At 51.4% G+C, this 19,821-nt stretch overlaps 1 protein-coding gene and 1 long non-coding RNA gene across 4 annotated transcripts in view; both read left to right on the forward strand.

The window, feature by feature from the left end:
• Window positions 1-19,821, forward strand: part of LOC105941642 (glutathione S-transferase Mu 1-like) — a 127,467-nt gene that overhangs the window by 37,293 nt on the left and 70,353 nt on the right. Inside the window, exon 8 of one of the 3 annotated variants that reach the window (XM_058660009.1) lies at window positions 18,664-18,782. The exons of 1 other annotated variant lie outside the window; for it this stretch is intronic. In XM_058660009.1, coding sequence (XP_058515992.1) covers window positions 18,664-18,753 — 90 coding nt within the window. In that variant the 3' untranslated portion in view covers window positions 18,754-18,782. Of the gene's footprint in view, window positions 1-2,922; window positions 3,506-18,663; window positions 18,783-19,821 lie in introns of those variants that run through there. One more of the 3 variants, XM_058660007.1, reaches the window with a different exon arrangement.
• LOC131479487 (uncharacterized) lies at window positions 13,756-14,722 on the forward strand. The gene is made up of 3 exons (XR_009244887.1): window positions 13,756-13,906; window positions 14,204-14,279; window positions 14,661-14,722. It is a non-coding gene; the product is annotated as an uncharacterized LOC131479487 (long non-coding RNA).

The raw sequence follows: 19,821 nt of genomic DNA on the forward strand, positions 1-19,821 counted from the left end.
CAATCGTCCACTCTGCCCCTGGCCTTTGTGCATACTAGTATTAAGTTCCAGGTCAGTCCACTGGAAACCCAGCTGCTGACACTCTAAAAGAGCAGCACCAAGTCCATGATTCTGAGATACTGAGACATCCCTGGGGTGAATGAGGGGTTTGCTCAGAGAGTGGGTTTGGGAGAGCCACTGAGTAGCTGCCATGGTTCCTGTAGGACCTATTGGAAACTTTACCTGTCCAAGGCTCTCTGGAATTCCTTGTGTGGGCCCTGTATGTGTGGGGGGCGAGCAGGCATGAAGCATGGGTTGGGGCTCACATGGAGGAGATAAGAACAGATTCAGCGTCCTTTCTCTCTGACCTCTTATTTTGGGCCATACCACCCAGATGTGTCTTGCTATCCGTCTGCTCCTGGAATACATGGACACCAGCTATAACAAAAAGACATGCTCTAATGGGGAGAGCAATCCACCTGCATGCTCTGGCCTTTGCCCAGCAATGCTGACTGACACCTAGCAATCACTGGGTGGCCATCTGTTGCTCACCTGTGCAGCTGCTCGCACCCTGGAGCAGAGTCTACACTTGCAAGGCGGGGCACTGGGAGGAGTGCTGGGCTTGGCCGTGTTAGTGATTGTGATAAACTCTAGCACTATCCTAGCTTTCGGTGAACCTTTGGCATGCAGGGTCCAGAACCCTCACCAGATTTTATATTAGTTATACGTAGCAGTGTGAGACTCAGAGGTTCAGATTCCACATGCCTTGTCTCAGAGGGCTTTCCCTTAACTCCATGGGAGGGTCCTGGGGAGAGGTTGCACACTGGGGAGGTTTTATTTCAATTGGTTTTCTCAACAGCTCCTGACTATGAACAAAGCCAGTGTTTTGGACATGTTCTTTACCACCTCTCTCCCTCTGGCTCATGCCTTTACGTGTCTGGTGTGCTGGCTGTGACATGGGGCAGGTCTCCTTTTTATATACGCCCCTGCAGACCTTCCTCTCAGGGTCAGGTGCAGGGGCACATGTAAAGGTGACTGCTGGGACGGAGCACACTTAGACAACTACAAGCACAGCAGCCTGAGGGGTGAGTTGGTTTCACCCTGTGGGTGCGGAGGAGCATGGCCTGGGCCTCACCTCACACACTCACTTTGATCAAACAGGGACTTCTTGCTTACAACAAAGCCTCTTTTGTCAAGAGTTGGTAGTTTGAAGCATTAGTCCAACAAGTTATTCAGTCTATGCTCTTTGTGTGCTGTTCCACTCACCACCGTGTGTTCCTCGTCAGCTCTGGATCAGGTCCAGACCTGTGACGTTGGGGATTATGCAACAGTTGCTCAGCTCTGTGAGCCAGGGAGGAGGGACCAGTATAGATCCATGTGCTAGACCATGTGGCCCAAAGATCAGGCCCATTTGTCTCAGAACACTCTGGATCGCCCTGAGTTGTTGAGAACCTCTGTGGGCACTGTCAGCCCTGTGTGAAGGTGCATGGCCCAGGAGTGTGCTTGGTGCTGCTTGCTGGAGCAGGTCTCAGGATGAAGCGAGTTGAGACACAGTGAGGTTGGGTTCAGATACCAAGTAAAGGAGTTAGAACTTCCAGTGTCAGGGGAAGGATTGGAGCTGGCCTCAAATTTTTTTTTTTTTAAGATTTTATTATTATTGGAAAGCCGGCTATACAGAGAGGAGGAGAGACAGAGAGGAAGATCTTCCATCTGATGATTCACTCCCCAAGTGAGCCGCAACGGCCAATGCGCGCCAATCCGATGCCGGGAACCAGGAACCTCTTCCGGGTCTCCCACACGGGTGCAGAGTCCCAAAGCTTTGGTCCGTCCTCGACTGCTTTCCCAGGCCACAAGCAGGGAGCTGGATGGGAAGTGGAGCTGCCAGGATTAGAACCGACGCCCATATGGGATCCCGGGGCCCTCAAAGCGAGGACTTTCAGCTGCTAGGCCACGCTGCCTGCCGGGCCCTGGCCTCAAATTCTTTGCTGCTTCACCTCCTCCTGTTTCCCACAATCACTTTTTGCGAGTCGCTCTGTGAAGTCTGAGTGCTTTGCACGCTGCCCTGGCATGGTCTCAGCTCCTTTTCCTGGTGGACATTCCTGCTCTGTGTGTAATGCCAGGCAAGCAGGCAGCCTCACTGTGAATATGGAGAGTGTTTGTGCAGACAGGTGCAACAGGGCCCACGTGGGGTAGGATGAGTGGAGAAGAGTTGAAAACTGACAGAGGCGGGCCCGGCGGTGTGGCCTGGCGGCTGGGGTCCTCGCCTTGGACGCCCCGGGATCCCATGTGGGCGCCGGTTCTGGTCCCGGCAGCTCTACTTCTCATCCAGCTCCCTGCTTGTGGCCTGGGAGGCAGTCGAGGACGGCCCAATGCTTTGGGACACTGCACCCGCGTGGGAGACCTGGAGGTGGTTCCTGGTTCCCGGCTTCGGATTTGCGCATCACCGGCCTGTTGCGGCTCACTTGGGGAGTGAATCATTGGACGGAAGATCTTCCTCTCTGTCTCTCCTCCTCTCTGTGTATCTGACTGTAATAAAGTGAATAAATCTTTAAAAAAAACAAAAAGGGACAGAGGCAGGTTGTGTCCTGGCCTGTCTTCATACCTAGTCCTGGGCTGTGAGAAAGTTATTGAACAAGTGTGACACTCAGGCTCCGTCTGAGAGGTGATAGCCAGGACCAGATCATGTTGCAGGTTGGGATGGGTTTGGAGCCTGCACCTGCAGAGCACCCAGCTGTTAGCATCTTCCAGATGACCCATCATTTGAGGTGTGGTGTGAGGTATCTGTGATGAAGAGTGAACTCCACAGGGTTGAGGTCCTGCTCACAGCCCTATGTCCCGGCTGTTGTTGGATCTTGCTGGGCTGTTCCTAAACAGGTGCTACAGAAAGCCCAGTGGGACCATAGACCCTGAGTTCTGCTTTTTTTTTTTTTTTCTGCCCTGCAGTCCCTGCCAAAGATCGCTGCCTATATGAAGTCCAGCCGCTTCCTCCCGAGACCTGTATATTCTAAGGTGGCCAGCTGGATTGGAAAATAAGACACTATAATGTCAAAGATAGAATTGGCTTTGGGGATCTCATGCCCCCAGCCCTGCCTCAGCCTTCTCAGTCCTCTCCCTCCACTCCCTCCTCCCAGCCTGCTGCCCCTTGTCCTCTAAGCCAGCCCCTCCCATAGAGTCGTGGACAGCCTCAGCTCTGCCCTCTTCCTCAGCTATGGCTCCCTGGACTCTTGTTCCTGCACTGAGGCCAATACTGTGGCTCCCGTCTTCTGCCATGAGGGGCCTGAGTGGCCCTGAACTCCCCAAATGCCAGAGAGGTCTCTGGGCCTGTGCTGGCCCTGCTGCTGAGTGAGATCTCCCTGGCACTTCGTGCTCCCCAGGAAGCCTGAACCTCAGCCTGGGCCTTTCCTCTTCCCTGGGAGCTCTGGTTCAGTACCGACCATGCTGGAGTTAGGGGGTCATGATTTGTTACTCAAATTTATGGCTCTGAAAATCAAGTATATGTAATACCTAAAGAAATGAATGCACTGTGTTGTATTAATGTTATATTTACAAAACTGATGAGTTAATACAAAAGCCAAACAACCCAATTCTTAATGGGTGAGTGACTTGAACTGACTTGTTCCTGAGATGGTACACATATGGCAAAAGGGCACCCGAAAAAGTACACTACATCACTACTTAGAGCAAGGCAAGGCAGAGCTTAGACTGAGGTATTGCCTCACACTCATGGTGCTGGCTGGGAGAAAAAGCAGGACAGAGGGAGTGCTGGTGGGAAAAGGAGGAACTGGAACCCTGTAGTTCTGTTAGTGTGAACAGAAAATGGCCCAGCCATTGTGTCAGTCAGCACTGTTGTTTCTCAAAAAGTAGTTACCATGTGATCGGAGCAATTCCATTTCCGCAAAAACACACACACCCACACACACAAAGGCAAGTTCTTGAGGTTTTTTTTTTTTTAAAGACATATGTTATTTTTATTGGAAAGGCAGATTTACAGAGAGGAAAGACAAAGATCTTCTATCCACTGGTTCATTCCCCAAATGGCTGCAACAGCCAGAACCAAGCTTATCCACAGCCAGGAGCTTCTTTTGGGTCTCCCATATGAGTACAGTGTCTCAAGGCTTTCCCCAGGCCATAAGCAGGCAGCTGGATAGGAAATGAAGCAGTTGGGACACCAACAAGCACCCATATGGGATTCCAGCACAGCAGGGTGAAGATTAATCAATTGAGCCATTGCACCAGACCCTTGATGGCTTTGTGTACAACCATACAAGCACCACTTCCGACATGATGGGAGCTTCCAGTTGTCTCCTAGCAGAGGAAGTGATAAGGACAGTGTATACACACTCAGGAGCAGGCTCTACTGCTCAGCCCTCAACAAAGAAACTCTGAGCATGACACAGCCTGGGTGACCTGCGAACACAGTGATGTCAATGACATGGCTACAACTTAATGGTTCGACTGACAGGATGGAATTGGAGAAACCAAAGTCACAGAGACAGGAAATGGAATAGCGTCTGCCAGGGTTAAGACTGGGGTTGGGGAGTGTTGGTTTAATGCCGCCACCTACAGTTTCACAGGGAGAGAGTTATGGAGCTGGATGGGTATGATGGCAACAATGCATTATGAACATACCTGGAACCACTTGCTGTGAAAATTGGCAAGGTGGCACATTTTATGTGTTAGCACGACCATAACAGTGAACATGGTGGCTGCCTGAAGCTCTTTCAAAATGTCAAAATGAAAAAATACATTTATTTTGGTGCAAAACTGTTTGACATTAATATATATTATAAACATTTTAAAAATTACTCTTCTGAAGATCTTTAGCATGCAGGGATTCACAATTCTTGTGAACCCAAATTAACTTATCTTTTAATTCTATTTTCCATGACTTTTTTGAAATCACCATACAAGTCTTGATTATCAAATGCAAATTAGAAAGGGTGTGTGGAGATTACATTGTGACACATTGGATTAAGCTGCCCCCTTGAAGCATGAGCATCCCTTATCAGTTCACTTGTTTGAGTTCCCACAGCTCCCCTTACATCTAATTCCCTGCTAAAGCACCTGGGAAAGCAACCAGAATATTTTCAGAGTACTTGGGCCCTGCCACCCACATGGGAGACACGGACAGAGCTATGTGCTCCTGGATTAGGTTTGCTTCAGCCCCAACTAAGGTGGTCACTGGGGCCAGTGACAAAGGGGATAGGACTTTTCTCTATCTGTTCCTCTGTGCCACTCTGCCTACCAAATAAATAAATAAATTTTTAAAACAAATTAGGAGCCCAGCATGATGTCTCAGTAGCTACATTCTTGCCTTGCACACACCAGGATCCCATATGGGCGCTGGATCCCATATGTGGCCTGGGAAAGCAGTAGAGGATGGCCCAAAGATTTGGGACCCAGCATCTGTGTGGGAGACCTAGAAGAAGCTCCTGGCTGCTGGTCTTGGATAGGGTCAGCTCTGCCTTTTGTGGCTGCTTAGGGAATGAACCAGTGGAGGGAAGATCCTTCTCTCTTTATCTCCTTATCTTTGTAAACATGTCTTTTCAATTAAAAAAAAAATCTTTAAAAAATAAAAGAAATTTAAAAGAGGATAACTTTTTTTTAATATTGTTATAAGTTTGAAGCCTAAGAAGTGATTACCTAGGATAAAATAATAATCAGAACAATTCCACCTTTAAGCAAAAAGATGTGTAAATGAAGTCAATCTCAAATATAGACAATTTTATCAAAATTATCAACGATGAAAACATACATTTAAAAATCTTGGATACAAGTGTTCTAACCTATGGACTTCAAATTAAGGACCCACAAGAGATATCTCATGGGACTAGGACTGATCTGAGGCCCCAGTTGGAGACTGTTTGGTGTCTCAGGTGCCAACATTCCTTCTCTGGGAATGGCTGCCTGCATTGGTGGCTCTTGCCTTGGTTTGCCATCTCTGCTGCTCATCACAATTTCTGTGCTTACCGGGACCCCTGAGGAATCAGTAGGAAGAAATGAAGCTCAAAGAGGTCCCAGACAGCAGCTTGTAGAAGATCATTGGTTCTTCTTTGCTGTCACAGTCTCCATGGAGACTCCACGGAGTCCATCAGTCTCAAAAGTTGCTAGAAGGAGTAGCCTCAGGCCCTTATCCAGGCAGGTCTCCTCACACAGGGCACTCAGCAGTGTGTCTGTGGTTGGCAGGTGCAGGGCTGAAACAAGGTAGGAGGAAGGCTCTGTGTGCAGGTCACAGATGATGTTCCAGTGCGATCTTCAGAGCTCCTTGGAGCACATGTGACCCAGTTGTTATTTCTGTGACAGAGGACAGGGTTTTGTTTTCACTCCTGTTCACTGCCCTTTTCCTCTGTGTGAGGGATGGCTTCAGGCATGATGGGATGTGCCAAGATGATTGTAGGCTGAGACTACAGGTGGCTGGAGAATGCAGGCCCAGTAGACAGGACAGGATGAGGGCAGCACCCAATTGCCAGGAGCATAGCCTGGACCCTACCCCTTTGCTCATCGTGTCACTCAAGTTCAAGGTGTTTGGTAGCAGCCAAACCTGATTCATCTCAGATTTGGGCATTTGAGGCTGTGTTCCCATAGGGAGGCAGCCTGGATTCTGTTTCTTGTCCCCAGCCTCGAGGTCTCCCATGATATGTGCATTTTCAGTCCTTCTGTTCAGCTTTGGTTGAGGCCCAGATTGTAGTCTTGGAGATTAAGGAAGAGTTGGCTGTGGGAGGTAAACAGGAGACAGCTGAGGACTACCTGGAAAAGATGAGAAACAGAAACTCCAGAATTCTCCTGTAGACTGCTTCCTTCTGTCTTTGTCTTCCTTTCATCAGAGACATTAAAGCAGGATATAAAAACATGCTAATTGGGAAAATGGAAAAAGAACTTGCAAGCTTAAAAACAACACAAAGCAAGACACAAAGTCCTTCAGGTTTTTCAACACATCCAAACACGTGGAACCAAACACATTTCCCAATATTGTAAGCAAGAAAATCCACAAAGGTGATCTGCAGAGACCAACAATGAGTAGCCATCTCAGAAAGAAGGCCACCTCCACTACAAACTGTGGCTGATTCTCCAGGAACTATGAGAAACACTTCAACACCTCAGGGATTCCCTTCAAGTGTTCTGGCCTCAGCTTCTCCTGAGGTGGAAAACAGCTGTGAGCATGCTCAGACACCAGCTCCCTGCCAGGAGGCATCCTGCCCTATGTTGAATCTGTCCCCATGCATGTCCTAACACCTCCTATGGCTCCAAGCCAGGGGTGCCAGCAGCTCCTGACCCTGGACTCTGACATCCAGCAGAAGCAAACAGTAAGCTCAGAGAAGGAAGTCAACAGCGCAGCCTAGCTGTGGGGTTGGGAGAGGAAAGAATGGGACACACGTCTGAGTGGTTCTAGGGGTGCAAAGGAGAATCTGAGGCTGGAGGGAGGAGGAAGAGGGATGAAGGCTCTTTGCTGATCACGAAGCTTCTAAAAAACTCTCCACGGAGACAGCACTGTGGGAACGGATGGCTGAAATTTCCATCTGCATCCGGTATTTTCCTTTCTTTTCTCCTAGACTGAGTCTGTGCATTGTAAGAATGGACAGGTGGAGAGAGGGACCTTGGTAGAGGTCAGAAGTAGAGAGAACTTTGAACACCTGACTTTATTTTCTTTGAAGATATATTTCATTATTCATCTGAAAGAGAGTCGATAGCCTTTTGGACTGCCACAGGTGCAGACACCTGGGCAGCGTGACTCCTGGGATTAGGCCCCAGACCCACCCCCCGCCAACCTGTGTTCCTTTTGGACTGGCACAGGTGTGGACAGCTGGGTAGCATGACTCCCTCGGGGAGGGAGGCCCTGGGCAGTCCGGGTGCCAGTGGCACTGGGATAAACTGTCAGGCTGCCTGGCAGTGCACTCTGGAACTTGGTGATGTAGACTTATATTTGGTCTGGGGGATGGAATAGGTGGGGGCAAGCAGGGACCTGAGGGTTCATATCTAGATGAGGAATGACTTCTGAGGAACTTCAATGGACAAGGCCACTGTAGTTACAGGGCTGGATCACAGAACCCATCAGAGACAGTCGGAACAGGGAATGGGTGATGTGAGGGTGGGCCGTGACACTAACCAGCACAGGAGTGAATTAGGTCTGGGGGCAGAATCTGCAGGGGAGTATGTGGGTTCACATGTAGAACAACAATCTCCATTGGTACATGCAAGATCTGTGGCTGGGAATAGGCCTGGTTGGGGAGCTAAGGGGACATCCTGGCTGGGTTGGGATTCCCACTGGTGAGTGTGAGAATTAGAATGGCGGTAGCAGGCTGGGTTGGATATGAATGCAATCTCCCTCAGCATGGGTGGGGACTGGGTCTGGGGAGTGCCAGATTGGGCTAGACTCCAGTACCCACTGGTACTCGTGAGAGCCAGGGTGGGTATAGAACGGACTGGGTCAGGTTTCATCTCTCATTGAACCACATGAGGACTATAGCTGGATGTGGACCAGGTGTGGCTGGGCTGCAACACCAAAAAGGAAGAACTGGATTGGGTAGGGACCAACTGGGTAAGGACACTGTTCCTACCAGAACAAGAGGTGCACAAAGTCAACCTGGGCCAAGGATCCACCAGAGTGCACAAGATCTGCCACATGGAGGTGACTGATAGAGGAGCTTGGGGAAATCCTTTGTCAGGACACAGTTCCTGCAGGTGAACACTAGAACCAAGGCAAAGAACAGCCCAAACCAAGCCAAGTTACAGTACCGGCCAGCATACATGTGGGTCAGGTTGCAAGGGTGGGCCAGGTTGGACCAGTTCATAACATCTACTGGCAGATGTGAGAACCAGGGTGGGTTGTAGGAGGGGCCGTTTTGAGCTGCAACCAACCAGTTGACATTTGGGCCATAACAGGGGGGCTGGCTGCACTGAGCTAGGCTGCAGCACCAACCAGCAGGAGCTGGAACTAGAGGCAGGCTGGACTTAGCCAGGCTGAAGCACCTGCTGGTCGATGCTGAGGTGAAGCAAGCAAAGGCAGTCAGGGGGTGGTAGGTGCAGGGACTGTGAGCTCTGGGATTTGGAAGTGGGTTTGGCAGGGACCAGGTTGTCTGGCTTGGGTCCTTGGGCCTGCATGCGTGTGGGTGCCAGGTATGTGAGTCTCGGGGGTGGGGGGCTCCAGAGGGACCCAAGTTGCCTGGCTTGGGTCCTTGGGCCTGCATGTATAGTGGGTGACGAGTCTGTGAGTTCCTGAGGTTGGGGGATTGCTAGGGCCCAGGTAGCCTGGCCCAGGTCTGTGAGTCTGCCTGCACGGTGGGTGCCGGGCCATGAACCCCTGGGACAGGGGGATCCAGCAGGGTCTGGTCTCTAGACTTGGGTTCTTGGGCCCACCTGTGAGAACTGGTCTTCCTTAGTGGAAAAGACAGAGTATTGGATGGCTGGCCCAGATCCACATAGAGGATATAGCAGCCCATTGCTGCCTTCAGAAGACATCTATTATCATAGTAGAGGAAAGAGAACAGAACAGATTGCACAATTAACCCAGCCCAACGATGACAGCAAATATTTAGGCAAATGGAGACTCTAAGGTCAATTATGTCAACCAATAGACATTGAAAGTGTTCCCTCATCCTTGGATCGGCGAGATTGACAACATTTCAGAGCTATTGGAACCACCTGGGCAGAACCTTCAGAGTAAGCCACATCAGGACCCTGGGTCAATACTGGATGGCTGTTCTCCATCCCTGGGTGTGGACAGTTGGGAAGCTGGGTGTGGCTTCTCCCCTGGTTGCTTCTTATCACCAGATATAGAAAAAGAAATGGGAAACTTGGGAACAATGATCATACCCACTTTTCCCTGACTATCCAGTCTTCCCACCCTGATCAACTATGTAAGGATCATCTAAAATAAAATTTTTTTTTTAAAAAAAGAAAAGAAAGCAGAATTACAAAAAAGGGGGGGGGGGAATAGATGCTGTTTAATAATTCAGATGGCCAAAAACAGCCAAGGCTGTGCCAGGTGGAAGCCAGGAGTTGTAACTTCATTGGGGTCCATGTGTGTAGCAGGGAACATCAACTGCTGCTTTTCCGGGTACATTATTCGGAGTTGGATAATAAATGGAGCATCTGAGACTTGAATCCACACACACATGGTATAATGGCAATGAAGATAACGGCTGAGCCCTCTGTGTGACACAATGCTGGCCAGAACATATGACTTCACTCTTTAGATAATGAATGCTCAAGGCTGGAGCACTGATTCGATCTTAAGAATGGTGGGAACTGACTCCGAGGTTTCACCGATGCAGTCTGGGGTTAGGCAGTCACTGGTGGTAGCACAGTGACCCACGTAGAGCCTCATGGAGCTCATATGAGAAACAGGAGCCATGCAGATGTGAAATTAAGAGTCCTGACCCTGAGTCCAAACCAGCCCAGCTTCTGTGGGGCAACAGAAATTCTCCAAGTCAGGACTGCATCAGAGTCCTACCTACTGATGAGAGCCATCCACAACCTGGTTCTCCAAAATGCAGATCCTCTTCTCTTCTGTCTCCCTACCTGCAGGCCACACAGCAGAGACTTTCAGCATCCCACCCCAGCCAGGCCCCTGCCCACTCACACAGGTTGTGTTTGCGGATGAGATAGCTTAGGTTGGTAATGCTCTGTGTGATCTTAGTGACTCTCATCATTCAAATAGGCCAGCTGAAAGAGTAAAGAAGAAAGTAATTCACCTGGGCTCCCAGGTGCCCAGCACCCCTGCCCTGAGCAAGGGCATACAGGAGTCCTGGCACCCTTTGTGCCTGGTCCAGGGCAGGCCCTAGAGACACTGTACAAAGAATGAGTGGCAGGCCCAGCACAGTGGCCTAGTGGCTAGAGTCCTCTCCTTGAACATGCCAGGATCCCATATGGGTGCCAGTTCTAATCCCGGCAGTTCTGCTTCCCATCCAGCTCCCTGCTTGTGGCCTGGGAAAGCAGTCAAGGACAGCCCAAAGCCTTGAGACCCTACACCCACGTGGGAGACCTGGAGGAAGTTCCTGACTCCTGGCTTCAGATCGATGCAGCACCGGCTGTTGCAGTCACTTGGGGAATAAATCATCAGACGGAAAATCCTCCTCTCTGTATATCTGCCTTTCCAATAAAAATAAATGAGTCTTTTTTTTAAAAAAAAAGAAAAACGAAAAATGAATGGCCACAATATGCAGCACCATCGAAAATCAACACAGACAACCAAGAACACCACTATCTGGGAAGGGTGCACTCATGTTAAATCTCTAATCCAGGGAAGGGAAATGCAAGCAGAGAAACCTTGTACATCGATCCTCAGCCATCCCATCTCCTGCACAAATGTTGGGAAAGTCCAAACCCAATTGATTTTCTCACTCAACCACTGGCTTCAGTCATAGTTCGGAACTGAGGAGAGGACCAAGGGAAACAAAACCTCCAGTGTGCAGCTTCTTCCCTGGGATCCTCCCAAGGAGTCAAGGGCAAGAACCCTAAGACAAGGCATGTGGGATATGAACCCCTCATCTTACATTCAAGGCCAAGAGAACAGAATGGTTGTAAGGGCTCTGAAACCTATTTGCCAAAAGCTCAAAAGAAGTGTGGGGAAATTTAGGAAGAACCCAACCCCATCACAGACACAGCACAGTGCCTAGTGCCCTTGTGTTGGGAGGCCATACTGACCCTATGCATTAGGGCAGAGGTCAGTGCAGGCAGGTGCATTACCATCCCCCACAGTGTACTTCTTGTCCTCGTAGCTGGTGTCTGTGTATGAACTAGCTGGGGGAGGGAAGAATGGCAGGGGCACAGGCTAAAGGCAAAGTGACCAGAATCTGTCCTTATCTCCTCTAGATGAACCCACCAAAACAACACCACAAACACTGCCACCACTCACTCCTCACCCCACACATGTAGGTGTGCTCTGGGGAGTTGCTGCGAGGCCAAGGCTTCCTCTGGGTTCCACAGAAATGAGTCGTAAGAATCCCCCCAGCAGGGTTTGGGGAGGGGTGGGGAGAACCCAAGTATCTATGAAACTGTGTCACACAATACAATGTAATTAATGAATTAAAAATAATGAATAATTAAAAAAAAAAGAATCCCCCCAGCTAAGTCTGATGTGATGGCTCAACTGGCTAACCCTCTGTCTGCAAACTCCAGCAACCCATATAGGTGGCCAAGTGTGTCCTGGCTGTTCCATTTCCCATCCAACTCTCTGTTTATGTCCTGGGAAAGCAGCAAAGGATGTCTCCAAGCCTGAGGACACTACATCCACATGGGAGACCTGGAGGGGGCTCAGCTCCAACCACTGCGGAGTTGGTTCATTTGGGGAGTGAACCAGCAGGGGGAAGATCTCTGCTTTTTCCTCCTCAATGTAAATCAGCCTTTCCAATAAAAACAAAATCTTAAAAAAAAATTCCCCCAGCTGCTCAGTGCTGCTCCCACCAGCCCTGTGAGAGGACCCCTCACTCACCCCATGGTTCTCCCAGCTGCTCAGTGCTCCTCCCACCAGCCCTGTGAGAGGGCCCCTCACTCACCCCATGGTTCTCCCAGCTGCTCAGTGCTGCTCCCACCAGCCCTGTGAGAGGGCCCCTCACTCACCCCATGGTTCTCCAGCTGCTCAGTGCTGCTCCCACCAGCCCTGTGAGAGGGCCCCTCACTCACCCCATGGTTCTCCCAGCTGCTCAGTGCTGCTCCCACCAGCCCTGTGAGAGGGCCCCTCACTCACCCCATGGTTCTCCAGCTGCTCAGTGCTGCTCCCACCAGCCCTGTGAGAGGGCCCCTCACTCACCCCATGGTTCTCCCAGCTGCTCAGTGCTGCTCCCACCAGCCCTGTGAGAGGGCCCCTCACTCACCCCATGGTTCTCCCAGCTGCTCAGTGCTGCTCCCACCAGCCCTGTGAGAGGGCCCCTCACCCCATGTCTCTCCCAGCTGCTCAGTGTCACGGGGTGCTGCTGCTGGTGCTGCAGGCTCAGCAAGCTGGCCTCAGTGGGAGTGGCTTGGGTGTCACCTGGGTACTAAGTGGGAGCAGGTCACAACCCCCCCACCTCAGTCTCCCTCAAGGCCACTGTCCTGGTCAAGGAGGTCACCTATCTGACAACAGGACATTTCTGAGGGGCATCTCAGCCATGCCTCCTCTGTGTAAGGTGGGCCTCTTGGAGATTCACCAGCTGCTTGATGAAAGAAAAACGCCACCTGGTGAATGACCATAAGGCTTCAGTCAGGAGACCCAAGGGCTGGTTCCCCAAATCCCTTCAGGGACAACACACAGCCCCTACTTTCTTCCTTCCATCCTGTGTCAGATCAGGCAGACCTTTGCCTTCTGGGGTTGCTGTTCCTGATGCATGGCTCTGTGGGTTGTCGGCCTAGGAGCCTGGCAGTGCCCAACGCTGCTCTTCTTATGGGCGCTGATTTGAACACTCCATTACTGGTACCCCACTTAGGCGCTGGCAGCTGGAGCTTCCCAGAGCCCAGGGAACTTGTCAGCCCAGCGGGTGAGGACAGAGGGATGTCCATGGGGGAGGGGCAGGGAGCTGTGGCACTGTCTGCAGGCCTAGTTGGGCTGCCAAGGGCACGGCCAACTGCCGGGACCTCAGCAGAGGGTGGGCGCTCGGGAGGACTGGGGAAACGGAGAGTCGGAGCGCCCCGACCTCGCTTGGGCAACACTGGGGTCCAGGACGAGCAGCAGCTTTCCGCTCCCAAGAATGGGGAGCCGAGTGCTGCCTGTCTGAGGAACTGTGCGCAGCCAGAGAAACCTGAGAGGGGCGGAAGGAGCCAGAGGGAAGAGGCCAGCTGGGAGGGGAGGGGCGGGGGCGGGACCCTGCCTCATCCAGGACCCGGATGAAGCCCCAGGCAGCCCTCTGAGCCCTCAGCACCAGCCACACCAGCGGGAGGAGCAGGAGCGACTCCAAAACCAGCACCAACCAGCAGTACCATGCCCATGACGCTGGGTTACTGGGACATCCGCGGGGTGAGTGAGGGGTCGGTTTGGAGGGCTGGCGGGGGCAGCGCTGAGCAGCTGGGGCTATTTTGATGCTGCTACTGTGGAAACTGGAGAAAGCCTTGGTCTTGCAGAAGCTGTGTGTGTGTGTGTGTGTGTGTGTGTGTGTGTGTGAGAGAGAGAGAGAGAGAGAGAGAGAGAGAGAGAGAGAGAGAGAGAGAGAGAGAGAGAAGTGGAGTGGGGATTAGCTGTAGTACCTGGTTCTCTGGAGTTGAAGAGGTCAGCATGAGGGAACTATCTCTAATCTTCGCCCCCTTTGTCCCCCAGCTGGCTCACGCCGTCCGCCTGCTCCTGGAATACACGGACACCAGCTATGAGGAAAAGATATACTCCATGGGGGACGGTAATGCTCCTACCTGCTCTACCTCTGCGGGGCAAACGTGACTGACATTTGAGCCTGCCCCTACTCTGGTCCCTTGAGGGTGCAGATAGGTTCCCCTTTCGGAGTTCTAGGTGGTTTGGGAGGGCAAGGAAACTGCTGGAAAACCAGGTTCAGATTGGGTAAGATTCTTCGCTTGGCTTCCCAACAATTTTTTCAAGAGGTATGTCAGGTCTAAAGCATGTATACACATTCTTTTCCCCAGACCTTGAGTGTGAAACTGAGGGGTTCAAATCCCACATGCCTTGTCTCGGGGCAGGGGGTCTTGCTCCTGACTCCCTGGGAGGGTCCCAGGAAAGAGGCTGCGCACTGGGGAGGTTTTGTTTCACTTGGTCTTCTCCACAGCTCCCGACTATGACCGAAGCCAGTGGCTGAGTGAGAAATTCAAGTTGGGCCTGGACTTCCCCCAACGTACGTGCAGGGGCTGGGAACCATAGGGGGGAGTGCAAGGTATCTGTTCCTCCACATCTTTCCCAAGGTTAAAGATTTCAGCACTAGGATCTTGTGCTCAGCTACTGTCATTCCTGGTTCTCTATAAGGCTTTTCCATTGGGCTTACTCATTCCTTGTATGGACTATATATTTGGGGCCTGCCATGGACCAGGCACAGAGAGTGCCAGGGCTCCTGTGTGCCGTGGCTCCGGGCAGGGGATGCTGGGCACATGGGAGTGCAGCTGACTTCCCTCCTCCCTTCCCAGCTGCCCTACCTGATTGACGGCACTCACAAGATCACCCAGAGCAATGCCATCCTGCGCTACCTTGGCCGCAAGCACAACCTGTGTGAGTGGGGCTGGCTGAGGGCGTGGGGCTGTGGTTGTGCCCTGGGCCTGGCTGGGTGGGATGCTTAGGGTGTCTGCTGTGTGTGGGCTGCAGGTGGGGAGACGGAAGAGGAGAAGATTCGCGTGGACATTTTGGAGAATCAGGCTATGGACAACCGCTGGCAACTTGGCAATATCTGCTACAGCCCTGACTTTGTGAGTGCCCCACTGGACAGGACATGGCAGTTTCAATGAGTAATTAACCTCTTGTGTTCGTATCTACATTGCTCCTGAACCACCCAGGAGCACTGATTCTTCAAACAATTTCATATATTATCAATACATTGATTCTGTGGTCTTTTAAATCTTGTGAAATCTACGAATTGATTTCCAAACTCTTAGCTATATACCAAATGTCTTTCTTCTAAGACAGGATATTTTCTTCTGAATCACTTTTGAGCTACATTAAGGTCATCTTTACCACCTGGTTCCAACATATGCCAGTAGCTGGATTCAGAGTCCCAGTGCATAAATTATCATAGTTCAAGAAGGGAACATCTTCAAGCATGTGCCCTATTTCCCAGGGCTCTTTCTGTGTTCCCACAGGGATAAGCAGATTTCCTCAATAGGAAGCCCAGTGTCAGCCCGAGGCCCTAGGTTCCTTTCCCTCCATCATTTCATATCACATTCTCATCCTTTGTGATCTGTGCACATCCCTGTCACACTCAGGGAAGATGGCTGCCTCCCCGGCCAGCAGGGTCATGTGCAGCCCTGGGCAGGCAGACCCTCTCCCCAAAGTTGTGTCTGTGGGTGCTGACAGCCATTTGTTCCTTCAGGAGAAGCTGAAGCCGGACTACCTGAAAGGCCTCCCAGACAAGCTGACGCTGTACTCCCAGTTCCTGGGGAAGCGGCCCTGGTTTGCAGGGGACAAGGTGAGGTGAGAGAAGGAGGGAGGCAGGAGCAGGGGGCATAGTCGGTCTCCCCCTGTGCTGAGCTCCCTCCTCCTGGCTTCTGCAGATCACCTTTGCCGATTCAATGGGAGATTGAATCAATAGTGAGAAGGCCATTTGTCAGGCTCCCAGAGCCAGTCACAGCTGTCAGGGCTCCCAAGAACATCTGATGTGTATGGGTAGTGTTGGGATTCAATGAATCTAAGTGAGACTCCAAGGTGAATGAGTGAGTGAGATGATTTTATTGTCTAGTCCAGGGGGCAACCTCTTGCCATAAGCAAGAAGCACCCTGAATAAAATAATTGTGGGGTTTTTATAGTAAGAGCATCAAAAGCTTCGTGATAGTGAGCAAGTACATGATTGGGGCTAGCAGTGACACAAAACAGAAAGCATGCAACAGGAATTTATAACTTATAGGCTTGGGGGTCCTGATCATATCTCTTCAATGCAGATAGTAATAAAATAGCGTGCCTCGAAGGTAGCTGTCTTTCCCGAAAATCAAAAAACTCCAAGATTCTCCCTATCTCCTGCCTGCCTCCAGGTCTTTCAGGAAACAAGAGCTTAGGTCCTAACAGGATGCAGGTGTCTCTTTGGAGATTCCAGATTTCCAGGAGTACAGTCACTTTTACAATTACCCCTTACAGGACAGCAGTCAGGCTTCTCTGAATCTTGTGCTACCAGGAGCAGCCTCAGGCCTTTGTTCTGTCTCCCACCCATGGAGACTGTAGGAGAGGCCTGCATTTGTAGCGGGCATCAGGGGGGTGAGATGTGTTAGAATCAAACTGCAGTGTCAGAGACACAGACACTCCAGGTACCTTGATCTTGAATTGAACTAATGAGATCCTCATGTGGAAGCACTGAGCCCCCAGATGTGTTGGTGCTGGATCTCAGTGGCCACAGGCGGCCCCTGGTGCAGGTTCTTGTCATGAAGAGTTGGTGGTGAAAACTTCCTTTCACTCTGTTTCCTCATTCCAGTGTCGCACATCTTCTGGCTGTGATATGAGGCAGGTTGTTGATGTTTAATTTTATGTACCTGCAAATGTGGCTTCACACTGGAACTGAGGCCGTTTTGAGAATGCAGGCACAGCGGGTCGGGGGAGGGTAACACAGCGTGCATCTGAGGAGCACAGCATAGGCCTCACCTCTCAGGGTTACATCGTCACCAAGGGACATCTTGTTTGCCACAAAAGCTTTTATCACAGATATGAGTGTTTGAGGTATTAGACCAACAGATTGTTCATTCTGTGATCAATGTCCTGTTCCCCTCCCATGGAGAGATGTGCCTGCTCAGCTCATTCTCATCAGCTCTGGGTGAGGAACCGGACCGAAGCCTTGGGGATTATGCATCAGTTGCTGAGCTCTGTGTGCCTGGGATAGGGACCAGATAAAATCTGTGTGCTGGACTGTGCAGCCCCCCAGACCAAGCCTGTTAGACTCAGAGCACCTTGGGTCCCCCTGAATTCTTGAGACCCCTGTGGACACTGTCAGGCCTGGCGTGCAGGTGCATGGCCCAGGAGTATGTTCAGTACTGCTCACTGTGGCAGGTCTCAGGATAAGGGGAGTTGAAATGCAGTAAGGTTAGGCTCAGATACCAAGTGGAGGATTGTGTCAGGGGGAGGATTGGCACCTGGCCTCGCTTTGCTTTGCTGATTCACCTCCTCCTGTTTCCCACAGTGAGGGCTTGCTGAGTCACTGGGTGAGGTCTGGGTGGCTCTGCTAGCTGCCCTGGCATGATCTCAGCCCCTTAGTCCTGGTTGACATCTCTGCTGTGTGTGCAATGCTAGGAGGGGTCAGCCTCATTGTGAATAAGGGAGTGTGCAGACAGGAGTGCCAGGGCCTTTGTGGATAGGGCAGAGAGGAGAACATTTTGGAGAGGGACAGCGGCAGCATGTGTCATACTCTGCCTGCTCAGTCTTTTTTTTTTTTTTTTAAAGATTTTATTATTATTGGAAAGCCGGATATACAGAGAGGAGGAGAGACAGAGAGGAAGATCTTCCATCCGATATTTCACTCCCCAAGTGAGTCGCAACGGGCCAGTGCGCGCCGATCCGATGCCGGGATCCTGGAACCTCTTCCAGGTCTCCCACGCAGGTGCAGGGTCCCAAAGCTTTGGGCCGTCCTGGACTACTTTCCCAGGCCAGAAGCAGGGAGCTGGTTGGGAAGTGGAGCCGCTGGGATAAGAACCGGCGCCCATATGGAATCCCTGGGCTTTCAAGGCAAGGACTTTAGCTGCTAGTCCACGCCGCCGGGCCCCTGCTCAGTCTTTGAGAAAGTTCATGATGTGTGTATCAGACACTGTCTGGTGCAAGGCTGTGACCATCAGGCTCCCGTTGAGACATGGTAGCCAAGAGTGGATCATGTTGGGGTGGAATGGCCTCTGAACCAGCATGGACATTGTGCTTGGCTATATAGTACCCAGCTTTTGTGTCTCCCTGCTGATCCATCCTTAGAGGTATGGAGAGAGGTGTCTGTGATGAAGCGTAACTCCCCTAGGCTGTGGTCCTATGGAGATGTCAGTGCAGCCACCACAGTCCCGTGCAATGGCCGTTGTTGGTCCCGCTGGGCTGTGCCTACACTGGGGCTGTGGGAACTTCAGGGCAACCACAGACCCTGAGCTCTGCTCCTGTTTCTGCCCCTGCAGGGCCTGCCGAAAATCGCTGCCTACATGAAGTCCAGCCACTTCCTCCGAGTGCCTATGTATTTAAAGCTGGCCTCCTGGATAGGAAAATAAGGCTCTGTGATGAGGTGGGAGGGTTGTCAGGAGCTCAGCCCTGCCTCAGCCTTCTCAGTTCTCTCCCTCCACTGTCTCCTCCTCCCCAGCCTCTTGCCCCTGTCCTCTAAGCCAGCCCTTCCTGTAGACACCCTGGCCAGCCTCAGCTCTGCCCTCTTCTTCATCCACAGCCCCTGTGCTGCTCCTCCTGCACTAAGGCCAACCCCATGGCCCTGTCTCTGCCGTGAGGGATCCTGAATGTCCCTGAGTCCCCCAGATGCCAGAGAGGTCCCTGGGCCTGTGCTGGCCCTGCTCTGCAGCAAGATCTCCCGGGCACTGCCTGTTCCCCAGGAAGCCTGAATCTCAGCCTGGCCTGTCTTCTTCCCCTGACTTGGCACTGGTCTTGCTGAAGTTTGGGGATTTTCTTTTTTCTGTTGCCACAACAGCGTCTAGCAGAGCAGGATGCTGTGTGGGTGTATGGTCAGCTGAGGTTCCATGGTATCATTTCTCTGGGCTGTCCATGTTGCTCTGTTCTTCACTTTGGGTCCCTTCTTCTGCCTGATTCCTCATTCCTGCAGCATGGTACCAGGGCTGAAGCACCCCTGCAGCTGGGTCCTGGTTCTATAAACTGCTGGGCTATTGGGAAGAGGTGGCTGTCCATGGGTACACCCCTGCTGAGACCCTTCCCCAGATGGCCTTCCTGTTATGCATATTCATTGTCTATTTTTTCAGATTGTTTTATAATAAAAAAAATCCCACTGTATTGTAATTGTTGTTTTACCTATGTTTTTCACACCAAATGAATCTTGAATCCTAAAGGAGAGAATCCCTCCATGTCTTCCCTGTGACATGTGTCATGTAGTAGATGTCCAGGAAGTTTGGAAATGTGGAAGAATTTCCAGTGCTAGTGTGTTTATTTATGATAAATGCTTGGGGGAAAAATGAGACAGGCATCCTCACACACTTACATACATACCAGACCCTAACCCCTCCTGCACAAACACTGGGGAAGTCCAGGCCCAGCTTCAATTTCTCACTCAGCCATGGGTCTTGGTCACAGTTGGGAGCTGTGGAGAAGACCAAGTGAAA

Source organism: Ochotona princeps, chromosome 2 (assembly GCF_030435755.1).
Source record: "Ochotona princeps isolate mOchPri1 chromosome 2, mOchPri1.hap1, whole genome shotgun sequence".
In the NCBI taxonomy this organism is placed as follows: domain Eukaryota; kingdom Metazoa; phylum Chordata; class Mammalia; order Lagomorpha; family Ochotonidae; genus Ochotona; species Ochotona princeps.